Source organism: Phaeoacremonium minimum (assembly GCF_000392275.1).
Source record: "Phaeoacremonium minimum UCRPA7 unplaced genomic scaffold PA7_03_scaffold_442, whole genome shotgun sequence".
NCBI lineage: Eukaryota > Fungi > Ascomycota > Sordariomycetes > Togniniales > Togniniaceae > Phaeoacremonium > Phaeoacremonium minimum.
The window spans coordinates 44,078-57,394 of NW_006921344.1; the positions used below are offsets into that span (position 1 = coordinate 44,078).

At 52.2% G+C, this 13,317-nt stretch overlaps 1 protein-coding gene across 1 annotated transcript; it reads right to left on the reverse strand.

The window, feature by feature from the left end:
- Nucleotides 1-7,267: 7,267 nt before the first annotated feature.
- UCRPA7_5890 (putative glycosyltransferase family 2 protein) lies at nt 7,268-8,176 on the reverse strand (the record flags this gene model as incomplete). Its single annotated transcript, XM_007918434.1, has 1 exon — nt 7,268-8,176. The coding sequence occupies one exon, from the start codon at nt 8,174-8,176 to the stop codon at nt 7,268-7,270; it is 909 nt and encodes a 302-aa protein (XP_007916625.1).
- Between the last annotated feature and the right edge of the window lie 5,141 nt (nt 8,177-13,317).

Genomic DNA, 13,317 nt, shown 5'->3' on the forward strand with positions numbered 1-13,317 from the left:
TATCGAGGCCCCATTCTCGATCTCGTGCATCAATGTCTTTGGCATCAATATCGGCACTTGTACAACATCTCATGGCTCTCCTATGACTGGATAATTGTTGCAAAGTTCAGAACGCCACACATCCCCTTATTTCACAGGAGAAGGCCTTCAATGGAACCAACAACCGGCCACTGCATGCAGAGACATAAAATAGCAGCACTTAGCAGCCCACACCACCACTATCACCACCACCACCATTACTACTACTACTATCACAGCCTGCATTCACTATAGCACACCCCCCCTTCCTCACAAAGGCGTTAGGGTCCCAACATGCAAGCAATTCTGCATATAATGCACGCTCAGACAGCGCGCACCCACCGTGCCACTTTCTCAAATCATCCCTCCACATCCCGTACCGTGGGGGTGTCTTTCTGGGTTGTTGCAGGCGGCACAGCCAGGTGAAAAAGCACAGTACCTACACTTGTGCACTTCTTGGTCGACAAGGTTGTAGATGTCTCTTGTATGTAGGCAATTATTATGTGACAATGTGCTCTGCACAAGTCATGTCTTGTCTGTCCAGTCAAGTCTCCAATCTGTATACTCTCTAGTAGTGTAGAACGGACTTTATCTGCGAACAGGATGGCTCTTCTGCATAAGTTGTATAAGTGACAGGTCATTTTACCTCAGCAGGTTGTGAGTGTGCAGAATTAGCATCATCTCAATGTTACACGTAGCCTCTCTGGCCATTCTAGAAGCTGCTTCTGGTGATGTGACACAAGGACGATGATCCGGAGCGATGGCCCGGGGGAGCTTCGGAGAAGACGGAGCGCAATGAGGGAAAGGGGGCAGACAAAGTTCTCCGTCGCTCGTTTCGAGGGATCGGCCGCGCGGCGATCTCTTCCGGGGCACATCGGCGGAAGTGGAAATGACAACATGGAAGTCCGTGGCCGTCAGCATGCGAAAATCTTCCTCAGCATTGCAAAATGTGAAATCCTGGTGCATTTGTCAACGGCTAGCTTATGCAGTCACTTATTACCTCCTTTGCACGACTCGCTCCTTCCTCTCGCCTTCGTGCACTTGATGAGTACATCGAGGTACTCTGGCAGCATCTCGAAGGATGAGTAGTAACCTTTCCTGGGACACATGCAGTCTTTTTCACGCTCTTACTCAACCCCCTCCACAACAGCTTTTTTTGAACATCCCGATCCGTTGAAAATGCCTGATCTTTACGTCAGTCCAGTCGGCCGCTGTCTAGTGATTACTACATTCTGCCGCCAACCTCTCGCCGGGGAAGCAAGTGTATATGCAGCAACGTGGTAGTTGACGGCCTGGTGGTGGTGGTGGTGACCAGCACACATAGTGACAACCCTCTGGTGCTGGCAGTACTGCTGCTGCTGCGAGTGGATGCGATTCCCACATTGCTAGCCCGCCACACTCGACGCAGGCGGTTCTGAACGGGGTTAGAGGGGGTGTATTATGTCTTCTTCCAGTGCAACAACCATGCAGTAAAGTAGCTCCACGGCCGAACTTGCATGTAGCGGCGCTTCTTCGATTAACAGCCAGTAATGACCTTCTATATGTACGGTACAGTACATGACGGTGCAGCAGTAAAGATGCATGGTACCTATTTCTGCCCGGTTTTTTTTCTGGCGATAATGCAGCCTAGAGATGGAAAGGGCAATCCGAAAGAGCCCCAGCATCATCATCACCAAACTACATCATCATCGTCGATGACTTTTGGAGAAAACAGGCTGGAAATGAAATGCCGAAGAGTGAAGATCATAACGACATTCTCGTCATCCCGATTCCGCAACTGAGTTCTGAAAGAAGCTCAATTCGACTGGGATGTGGGGAACAAGCCGGCTGGATCACCACCTCTGTCGAGTCTAGCTCTATCACTCAGCCTCCTTCAGAGCACAGACAAACGGCTTCAGTGGATACCCCATCCAGTACGATGAGATGGAGATCGATCCATGCAATTGAGCCTTCCGCCCTGTCCGGCCGAGGCCCTCTTCCTTGTCTTGTCCTGCCTTGCCGTGCCGTGTGTGCATCAATTCCATCATCAATATTGTCATCATCATCACTCATCATCAGTAATATGTGGTCCTCCTTTCCCTCCTCGTACGTACGAAATGCTGCATCTGGCGCATCCACCTACATGCAGAAGCCGAAGATGGATACCGATTTCACAGGGTTTCTCTCTCTTCTCTTCTCTACCTTGCGTTATGTAGGTAGTGTCAGAAGAATGCACATTGCTTTATCCCGCACCCACGGGGATGTTTGCTTTTTTCTCTCTTCCCATGTTACCCCCCCTCCTGTGGCTCGACATTTCTTCTTTCACGTCAACTGCGGCATCTCCCATGTGCCTGCACTTGTGCGTGTCCCTGCATACGTGATCTACTCCTGTGAATCTTGCTCGCTTGCACGCCTGGCGAGCAATCGTTGTAGCACCGGCTTCTGCGGCTGTGTAATAAGGAAGACGCCAACCGAAATGGAAATGCTACTGTGGCAGCCTCGCACCACTCGACGCCGGAATGGCACGACTACAGTATGATGAGCGAGCGAGCGAGCGAGGTTCCCTGCACGGGCATAGTTCTACCGCAGTTACCCTGGGAGCCCCTCCACATGCAGCTGCTGGGATTGTCCGACGATACATCGACGCCGTTGTTGTTGGCTTACTTCTATTACCCCGCGACAGAAAGACGCACTTGCGAACGAAGCTGCACATAAAATTGCACAAAAGCTGCCTGTTTGTCCGTTGGACGCTCGCTGAGAGGAGATCTCGGAGTCGTCTTGACTACTCCGGTATATGGATGCGAGGCTTTACGGCTAGGTGGAGGCGCTCAAGTGCTGTATTTGCTCCACGCGCTCCCCACATGAGCTCCGAGGGGCACTAATTAGCCAGGCTTGAGGTGGAAGCCAATACGGCTTTTCCCCTCCCCCTCAGCTGAGTAGGAAGTTGTGCTGCCACTCTTGAGAGCTTGTGAGCTGGGCCGAGAGTGCCTCGGCGAGCTTCTACTGGTCGACACCGAGGATGCTGACTTTCAGTTCATGCGCCTATCCGCAACACCAGACAGTAGCGCCGCCCTCTGGCCAGGCGTTGTTCCTTTGGGGGCCCATGGTCTGGTCTGGTTGTAGGCTCGTACAACACCCACTAGGGACGGCCAGGCCAGTCAGCAGGCCCAGATAGGTCATGAGGAGGCAAAACGGGCGCCCCTGCTCTAAGAGCAAGGAGCGGCGATAGACGAAAGCGTAGTGTAAGAGGACGGAGGAGGAGCCCATTACGATTGCAACCCTCAGCGCCAATCCTCTCGCGATTCGGGAACCCTGATCAATAAACAAGCCCACCAGTTCGTCAATTGCAAAGAGAAAGTGGGCAGGGAGTCTGCAAGAACCCCACCCCTCGACCGGCGCGTGCATGTTGCAGGATGCAGGTCCAAGAAGAAAGAGTTAAGCGCGGCGACGAAGGATGGCTGGGAGGGGAGATTGAGCCTAATATATTGGCCATCTTTCGAGAGTGTCCTTTGCGTAGTAGTTGGTTACTGGTAGGGAGTCGGGTGTGTGTCCGCTAAAACGTAAAAGGCTCTCCTGTTGTCTGTGGGTAAGTTAAGTTGAATGGGCCAAGCCGTTAAGTTAGCTTCTCATGATTTAGTGTGCTGCACTGCACAAGGAAGTTAGTGAGTTGGTTAGTTGATATCAGACGGGCTCTTATGATCTCCACCTCGCTCTCTAGCTCTGCAACTCAAATCCAGTATAGTTGTTGGCAAGCCGTCCGGGAGCGGGCAAGATCGAACTCTGAAATCTGCGGATATTCCTCGCTAGTGCATGCCGGCCTGCTGAGGCATAGCCATCGCGTGTATCGTAATCAGCCTGCAGGTGGTCCTCGCGCAGGTCTACCCTTACGCGTAAGGTTGGAGTTGGCCTTCAGTGGGCCCCTGTGTAAGAGACGAGGTGTGGACAAGGCGTGTCTGTAAATCGGCGCCGTTTGTCTCTAACCCAGCATCGTTGAACCGATCAGTGCCGCTGAAGAGGTCGTCCCGCAGCAAAGCTCGGCTTTTTCCTTCTTGGCCGTTTGGATCCAAGGCATTGTCTTACTCTTACGTGATGCCTCGCAACCTTGACAAACGGCTAACTGCCTTGTGATCCACGCCTGGCGTGCACGTGTGGAAAACCCGTTCAGAGTCTTCGTGCCGAGTGACTCGCGTGTCAAAGAGCATCTGTCGAATCCCGCGCCGTCGTGGCATCTGGCAGGTTAGCCGGCTCATTCGGCAATACGTCAGAGTTGTTTGGATGCGGTTGGAGGTGGTGTGGTGATGTAGCCTCATCAGTCGTCCTGCAGGGCTGCTTTGAGCAGACGAGATGTGAGAACTAGCAGCGAGCGCCCTTCGGATTCGCCAATGGCAGCCGCCTCCCTGGGATGGCACTTGATCTGTCGTATCTTGCATATTGAATCCGCCGTCAGTGCAGTGAGTGCGAGACCTTGGCTCATGCTCCTGTCGAATTTTCGTGAGGGTGTGTGTGCTCGTACCTGTGCCAGGTGTGGTGGGTAGCATGATTCAGGAAGGCGGCCATCATTGTCCAACCACCTCGAAGGAAAGACTCCTCGTTCACGACCTCGCAACCGCACACTGCGAGGTCTGCCCTGAGCCGGCGACTGCAGGCAACGAAAGCTGAGAAGAGCAGAAGCCGATGACACTGGGGCCTAGTGTCGTGTGAGACATGCATTCGTCGGAAGTGGACTTTCTACTCACCTCAGGGAATTGACGACGCCCTACTGCACTTACTGGCACTACCAGTCTTAGCACCTTGGAGCAATGCGCCCTCGCCTAGAGCTGCGGCTGTAGAGTACAGTGTAAACAGATCTAGTGAGGGGCGTGGCAATAGCGTCTCGCGATGGAGGCATGGGAAGGGGAGGTACTCGCAGGGTACTTACTTCCTTGGTCTGCCAGGTGTGCCAATTCAACGCCAACAATGCCCATATGCCCTTGTTCAAGTGTTGAAGAATAAGGGACTTGGCCCGTTCCCACCACCAATCTGCGGGGTCATCCCATCCAACTGTGGAGCTATTCATGGGTGGTCCTGGTCAGTCTCAAAATAGGAAAGATTTGTACCTACATACATGGCACTACGCGGTACATTACATTACCACATACCAAATACCACACACCACCACACCATACCTACCTCAACACACATTTCCACAGCTTATGCCCGTAAGGTAAGATAGCGATGGACGCCCGCCAGGCGTCGGCAGGAAGCAGCAGCACAGATAGCGGAGATGAGCCGTAATCAATCTGACGGCAGAGGGGGTGGCCCCTCTGCAATATAATACGCGGCACTTGGGGTGGATGCTGGACTGCTGCTGCTGCTGGATAAATTAAAATTGCTGTCCCCGTAGACGGTGCTTATCTCGGCCTGGCAGCCGTTGGATGGGAGGTGACGACATTGGCCATGGATGGCCGGCCTATGAGACATGCTGAAAAGAGCCTCTAGCCTCAAATAAAACCACCACGACGATCCAGGGCCGAGTGCTGCGTAGGACGAATCGAATCTCTGCCGGGAATAACTTTTGTGCAACGCCGTTGGCTGGGAGATGTTCAGCCTTTTCCTACATAGTACGTGCATAAGGGCAGAGTCCCGTTTGGAGTCGTCTATCGTCTATCTGCGGTGTCACCAAGGCACAAACCAGATCTTCAATACGTAGTTGCAGCCCCGATCCATATCAAAGACTGGGGAGGGGAGGTGAGGGGGGCCAAGCTTGGTGTTCTGTCCCCCTCCCGACTAACGTTAGTCTCGCTGCTATCTATGTGTCGATGGCGTGCATATTTGGTCTCGGGATCACCTACGGCTAGTCACTCGCAGCGCTCGTCCTGACCGGGGAACCTCAATGCAGATGTACCAAACCGGCAATCCGCTTTACCTCATTCACAGACATCTCCGTCACGATTTCACTGATGGAGAATTAGGACACGGGGCGCAAGTATAACGATCATGATGATAATCATGATGATGATGAATGGTGGATGATGGATGCTCTTTTGAGAAGATGCTCTATGGCCATTTACGGCGCCAGTCTATGCTCATGTCTCATCCTCGCCTTTTTGTGCTGCTGAAAGAAGAGCTGCCGAAGCCAGCTTGGTCGTGTCATGTCATTCCATGCCAGGGTTTCCCTCTGTCCCTCCGTTCCATACGCCGAGGCTGCCTATAGTCACGCTCCCAGAAACGTGTACTGTGGGAGGGTCCCTGCATCGCCTTTTTTGGGGGGTAGTCATTACACTCAAACAATCCTGATAGTTTCCGTCCCTGGAAAAAGCCCTTGCCGTGCCTGAAAATGAGTCGAGAAGTAAAAAAGAAAGCGAAGCTTTTAAGGGCCGTAATGCCGCAAACTTTTTTGGTCAAGTGCAAAGAAGTGAATACCCGCAGAGGTCCATCGTAAAATGATAGCCCCACGATCACCAAATGGTTGAAATCGTGCCAAGGGGTCTTAAAATCAAACGCATATCCATGATCGGGAAGAGTGCTGTTGTACCTCCTGCCCAATGCCAAAGTCCTGTCGTCATAAGCCATAGAATTCGTGAATGCAGATGTGTGTCCCGTAGGAAATGGCCGGTCCATGAAGTTCTAGCCGCGGGAGAATTAGAGGAAACTAAATCCAATTAATCCGACACATCTGTGTCAACCTCCCATGCCGTGGACTTCTCATGCGGTTGTCGAGAGGGCAAAGTCATACGGCGGTGAGTCTTGTAGCGCACCAACTCAAGCCCCTTGCCTGGAGGTGTCGTCATGCTAACACTGCGCTGTGGGCGTGTAAGTCGCTGTTTGTCATGCTCATCGCCATCAGCTCGGCTTCCCCAGGACGTCTAGATGTTTGTTAGTGATTGCGTGTGGATAGGAATGTGTCACTGGGTATCCCTACCATCTTAAGAGTGAACAGGGCATAAAGCTTGATGAAGCCGTGGAAATACCCGAAGAGGATAGATACGGGTAGAAACATGATATCGCTGGGATTTCGGAGGAAGAGCCCCATAAGCTTCACAACCTTCGTGAATGCGAACATGAAGATGAACTGCGCCCAGAAAGCTCGATTGCGGCTCACTGGATCCCAATCTCCAGTCGCGCGCCAGCAGGAGTAGAGGATAAGCGGATCAGAAAACCATGCGATTGAGGTGAATGTAGCGAAATGGAGTGCATAGCAGCACCACAGTTGTTGACTAGAACATATGTTAGACGGCTCTTTTCATATAGAGGTTTAGTTATTGTGAAGCAGTAAGAAGCAAGAAGTGAGCTATGCTCTGTTGGACACATACCGCCAGACGTAGCGTTCTACGAAGAAGCTTGTAAAGTTGCTTCGCCAGTTGCTCCTCGCCCATCGAGAGCATTGATAGAGGAATTTCATGCCATTCTCCAGAGTCGTCTCGATCTCACACTCGCGGTTGTATTGGATCCACGTCTTCCACTGGTGGCTCACTAGCCAACGAGTAACGAAGTTGTCGTCATCAGCATTGAGGATGTATTTGCCCCAACGTTCCTTCTGGAAGCCATCAAGGAACTCGGCGCTCTGAAGGATCTCCGAACGGTAGGCTCCAGTGCGTCCAGACATACAAGATGTGCCGCCGTCGATGTTGTGAGTGGCCGAGATCTCGAAGTTTCTGCGCTCAATGTAAGCGGCTCCCAACCAGTTGAAGATCCTGGTCTTCCAAGGAGCGCCCCACTCTCGTCTCACTCGCTGACAGGTTCCCACACCACCTATCTTGGGACCATGCTTGGGATCCTCAAACGGAGCCAGAATCCACGGAATGAGAGTCTTTGGCCAGGTGACATCGTCGTCCGCCATGATGGTGATTTTTGTGGTCACCTCCGGAAGAGCGGCGCAAACCTGCAACCGCTTATTCGCGATCGAGGTGCTGAGAACTCGGATTCGGGGGAAATCCAGAGACTTGGCCAGTTTGTTCAAGGCATCAACTTTACCAGAAGTGGTCACAAGAATCAACTCGTAGGGCTTGCAGGCAAGGATGCTCTGGAGTGAAGGACGGAGCTCCTCAAAGGCATTGTGAATGGTGGGGATCACAACTGTGACATCCTTGGCTGTGAACGTTGGATTGGCGGGGATAGCCTTCGACTTGTATATCCAATGGCTGATACAGTGCACAATCAGACGAACATATCTATGAGCCCTGGATTTGCCATCAGTCATCAATAAGAATAGAACCTTGGATGGAACTGGGAGGCCACGAGTTCCTTCCAGTTTGGGATAAGAGCGTACCAGATAATGCAGAAGAACCAGAACCAGAATCTTGTTGACTGTAGAAAGTCAAGATTGGGACAGAGGAAGTTCGCTACAGGTCCTATGAGGGCCCAAGCAGTGGAGTGCTCCTCAGATGTAGCCATCTCCGAGTTCGGGTTGGTTGCCATCACACCTCTTGCTTGCCCGGTGAAGGCCTGTGGGTGAGAGTTGCTTAACAAGATCTCAGAAGATAAAAGATATCTAAGGACCGATGAGAGAATTTATTGTTTCCAACCAGGCCTGGTCGGAGGGGCCACAGTAGTTTTGAGTGTAGGGTGTGTCACGAAGTGAATTTTGTCTGAGGTTGTTTCCGAAATGTAAACCTTCACTTGGGAAAAGTGTTGACAGACCGGGCGACTGATAAGGGAGGAAGCCTGGTAGCTGGCTGATGATATCCTTCCAACAAGCAGAAGAAAACTCGATATACAGACGAGGAGTGAATATGAGGGTAGGGTCGGAGAAATCAGCAGGAGAGGTCTAGGAAAACAGACGCGATACTCCTAGGTGGGCGTTGTGTGCGTTCACGTGCTCGGGGCAATTTTTTTTCCCTGAGGAATCTTGAGTCTAAAGATCAGACGACCAAAGACCAATATGAGGCTTGTTCGTGCCTTTCCAGTGCTGCTGAGCTGAGTTCAAGGAAACAAACTAGAAACCTGAACGAACGACACAGCAGAATGACAAAGACAAGAGCATCAGCACCCTGAAAGAGGACAGGTGCCAGGAGTCCAGGAATTGCTCACAGGAGGAGCAAGTGGATAATATACAGGAGACAGCACAACCGTCTCAAAAGAAACAAGCCATTGTAAGGACCAATTGGTCTCAAAGACAACAATGACACAAGGAAACAGCAGTCGTGGTGATCCCCACGAGGCAGACTGGGGGCGAGGGGGACCAGGAGCTATATAGCCAGATTCTAGTCGCCTCACCCCCGATGCGATGCGGATGGGGAAGCTAGCAAGGAAACATAAGGGTAGATGTACTATACGGGGACTGCATCGAGAGATGCTGCGCTTGCTGTGACGAGCCCGCAGGGGGTGGGAAGTAAAGTAGCGCGAACCAGAGCACATAATCTCAGATTCTACATGACGAGTACGTCTATTCACAGGCAAAGTACGCGGCAATGGCGAGGTAATGAAAAAAAAGTGTACAAGTCGAGGTTGATGCAGAAGACAAGAGACCAGACGTGGATAGGGCGAGACGGCGGGTACAATTTGATCATTTATTACCTGCATTCTGTAGCAGCAGGGTAGTGGGTGAGGGGCGTCTGCAGCACAACTGGGGCTCCGTTCCTCATGGGGTACAGTATCCCTTGGGGAGGGGCGTGGATGTGGAAAAGTGGCCGCATCGGCCTCTTGAGTGATACTTGCCGTGGACAGCGGCAAGATAGGCCAGCATGGGCAAGGTACCAATGGACGAAGAAGAGGAGGAGGAGGAGGAGGAGGAAGACAAAGAGACCAACTAATAACGACTACTGTACTGTACCTCTCCTCCTTCCAGGTTGTCCAGTGTCGTTTGTCGACTTACTCTGCTTTAGCAAGCTTATTAGGTCGAGTGTGGCCCCGGCAGCACCTCACCCTCACCAGGATGCGGAGTCGGGCTCAAGGGTGTCTGCTCCACCACACCTCTGTACTTTAATGAAGGCACAGGTACCTGGCAGTTACCTTCGCCTCTTCTTGCCCTCGGCTCCCGTCGAGCACAATACCATCGTCCTTTGGTTCTGTGAGTGGGCAGAAGAGGCATACATGGCGAAGCTGAGCATACCTGTTTGAGTGCACAAGATGCAATGTGCATTCCTTTGCGGGCAGTGTGAAGAGTAAAGATTCGTTGAGAACGTTAATCAGCCCACCCACGACGAGTCTAGACTTCGAGGCTCCGCACTCGAATCAGAGGCGACAGAGGCGATGTGATATGCTGAACCGCAATGCAATAGCCTCTCTAGAGTGCGGAGCAACAAACTACTGCTGACTTAGAGTATACGTTTGCTGAAGCCTGCCTTAGCAGCCGCCTAGCCTGAGCGACAATGAGACATCAGGACACTGGCTCTTCACATGGCCTGCTCGTGCGGCCAGTCAAGGTAAGCCCACCAACTGTGGCATCACCTTGCCCTGACTGATCTTGTCCACAGCAGCCAGGTAACTCTTTGTATCGGCGCTACGGGCAGTCTAGCTCGAAGCGAATCAGACGACGAGGCAGTGTGGTGGGGTTTCCATTTGACGCTGTTATTTTAGACAAGCACGGCGCTTGCTTCGGCCTGTAGCGCTGATAGGGAGCTAGATAGGTGTCCATCTTCCCTGTCGTCAATTCCAGTCTCTTTGCCGTGATGAGCGCTCTATCCTTCTCCACAGCTTAGAAAGATGAGCTTGCTGGTTGATCGAAAGGGCCTCATGGGTCAATGGTGATGAGTAGGCTTTGGAGAGAGCGGCAAAGACATCACAAGATCAGCGCTTCTATTGATTGTTGCTCAAGTGGCCTGGAACGCATCAAACGCCACAACTAGTCGAATCAGATGAAGTTGGCTAGGATCCCCGCAACGAAGCTCAGGCGTGCCTTGTCGTGTACTTACATTGGCAGGGAATGTTATGCTGTAGTGGAGTGAGGCTAAGATACAAGGGCCGGAGGGGACGGGCGGGGTGCGCGGAAGAGTTGGAGAAAGAGGCGATGCAGGTTGCATTTCTCTTCGCATCTGGTTACCAATAGAGTCTCCGCCGAACGGAATGAGAGGCAAAAGCGTTCCCTAGAGAGCCTGGATGGCGAGCCGAAAAGCCATGTGGCTTTTCAAGCCGGCCTCTTGCAATTCGAGTGCTCCCACTCAGCAGCACCATTGCAAATTTCTCGGATCAAGCTGGATAATTCCAGGTTACAGCAACTAGAATGTCAACAGATCACTTTCACGCCGCCGTAGGACAGAAGATTTGAGCTCCATCACGGATACTCGGGGCTCACCAGCTTGTATGCCCTTGCCTTACGACATGCGGGTTTTTCTTCTGGACTTTGCATTATCCTATCCGCAGTCTTCACCCCTAGCATGTTTCCCGCTTGTGGCTCTCCCATGCAGGTACAACCGCACAGGTCACTTTTTGAAGGAGCGTTACGTTGCTGACAGTGGAGGCGTCAGCACAAGAACCGTTGAGCCATATTACCACGCAGTATTCTGGTTCTGTCAGTGTTTCTGATATCTGATTCTACCCATTGACACTCGGTGCACGCTCCCCCTCTGCACGCATCTGAGAAAGCCTTCCCGATCTTGAGCCGTGATTTGTACTCGTTAGTAATAGGTGAACGACCTGCCGCATTTCGACGGGTCTTCCGACAAGGTTCCTCTCCCACGCCTACATATGCTTCTAGCGATGCTTGAGTATCCTTGTTCGATAACGGGCATGGCCGCTGCACAATGGCAGCAAATCTTGCCAGTCGCCATTTGGCAATTCCTTGTCAAGATGTGCATGCATGTCATCTATCTGTATGGCGGCGGCGCCAACAGAGCTGCGAGCTGTGCAGGACGACGCTGCAGGTTCTCCTGAAACAGACCGGCTTGAAGAGCATTGCTCTCTTGAGCGAGAGGAGGCGTGTGTGAAGAGACCGAAGCACGACCGGTTGAGAGCCGAAACTGCTCCAGGACTGCCGGACCTTCTGCCGGCGCTGTCTTCGCACATGCCAACGTACTTATAAGCCTGAAGAAGTAAGACGAGTTGCCCGAGGGTGATGCTGTTAAACAGGCCGTCAATGGATGGACCTGTCGTTTTGGAAGTTATGAATACAGCTTCCTCGCATCATGCAGAGTGGGCCAAGGGACTTATGACCTACATTACATGACAGGAGGCGCAGGACATCAGATCACTGTACTCACTTACATGTAGGCCATCACTGGCTGTGCGCAAGGAATAGACTGCAGATAGTTATCCACCATAGCAGATACCGGCAAAAGTTTAGGCGGCAGCCACGGAGCTTCGGGGGCAAGGGCCTGGAGACGTCTTTTGACTCGTCATATTCTTCGAAGGATTAGCTTGCAAGCTGCAGACGTTGCGAGAGAAAAAAAATATTTTGCGCCGGTCAACGCGGCCGTGGGCCGATTGGCATTGCGAAGCATGCCCGCACGGGACACGGGAGGGTATCGACTCGCTCAGCCAAGAAGGCCGAAGCGCGGCGCCTGCGATATGTCCTTGTCCGGCTTCGTGCCCACCCCCCGGCCATGCTGGAGCGGTTGGCTGATGGTTGTATGATGAATTGAGGGGAATGAATCGAACGGAGCCGGCATAGCTACCTGAGCCAGTCTTTACCTATGTAGGTACCTAGGTAGATATAGTGGGTAGAAACAAAGCCCGATTGGCTAGATAGCTTCGTTTCTCCTCTGAGAGTACTGCACCTCGCCATTGGCATGTCTTAGGGAGGTATGATGGTAGTTGGTCAATGGACGATGGACGGCAGACTTGCAGGTGCTCAAACGCGGGTCGGTGGAGATGTTTGGGACGAACGGGCAACGCGGAAATAATATCTGGTTACGGAGCCTGGGTATAGGCAGATCTGCTTTGCGAGTTGCTATTGTCTGATAACGTGCTCGATGAAACCTCAGGTCGACATGCTTCTCGTCTGTCTCCTGCGTACCTCTTTGTCTCTCGTTCCTTCACTTCTCGGGCGTTCCTTCCATGCTGGTTGTCTCTGCAGAGCAACGTTGATGCACAACAGCAGGTAGGAAGGAGGTACCTACAGTACACCTTTGAAAACGCAGAGCAAAGTAAGGGAGGTATTAGGGAAGTAGCTAATGCACCTGCCTCAATTAACCAACCATGATAAGATGGACGCCGAGCGCCGCATTTGTGCAAGTGCCATGGTGGCTCTTTCCTGGACAAAGTCGAACAATTCTGGATCGAGAATATGAGAGGCAGATTCAACGAGATAACTCGCACTGCCAATGCCACCCTGAAAAGAGAAGACATGCAGCTTCACGGTTTGGGAAGCAGCGCTCCAAGGGACATCCCTACAAGTTCCGTGTTGGCTGCATCGGCTAACCCAACGCTGATGGCAGTTCGTCAGTCAATTACTCAAACAACCAA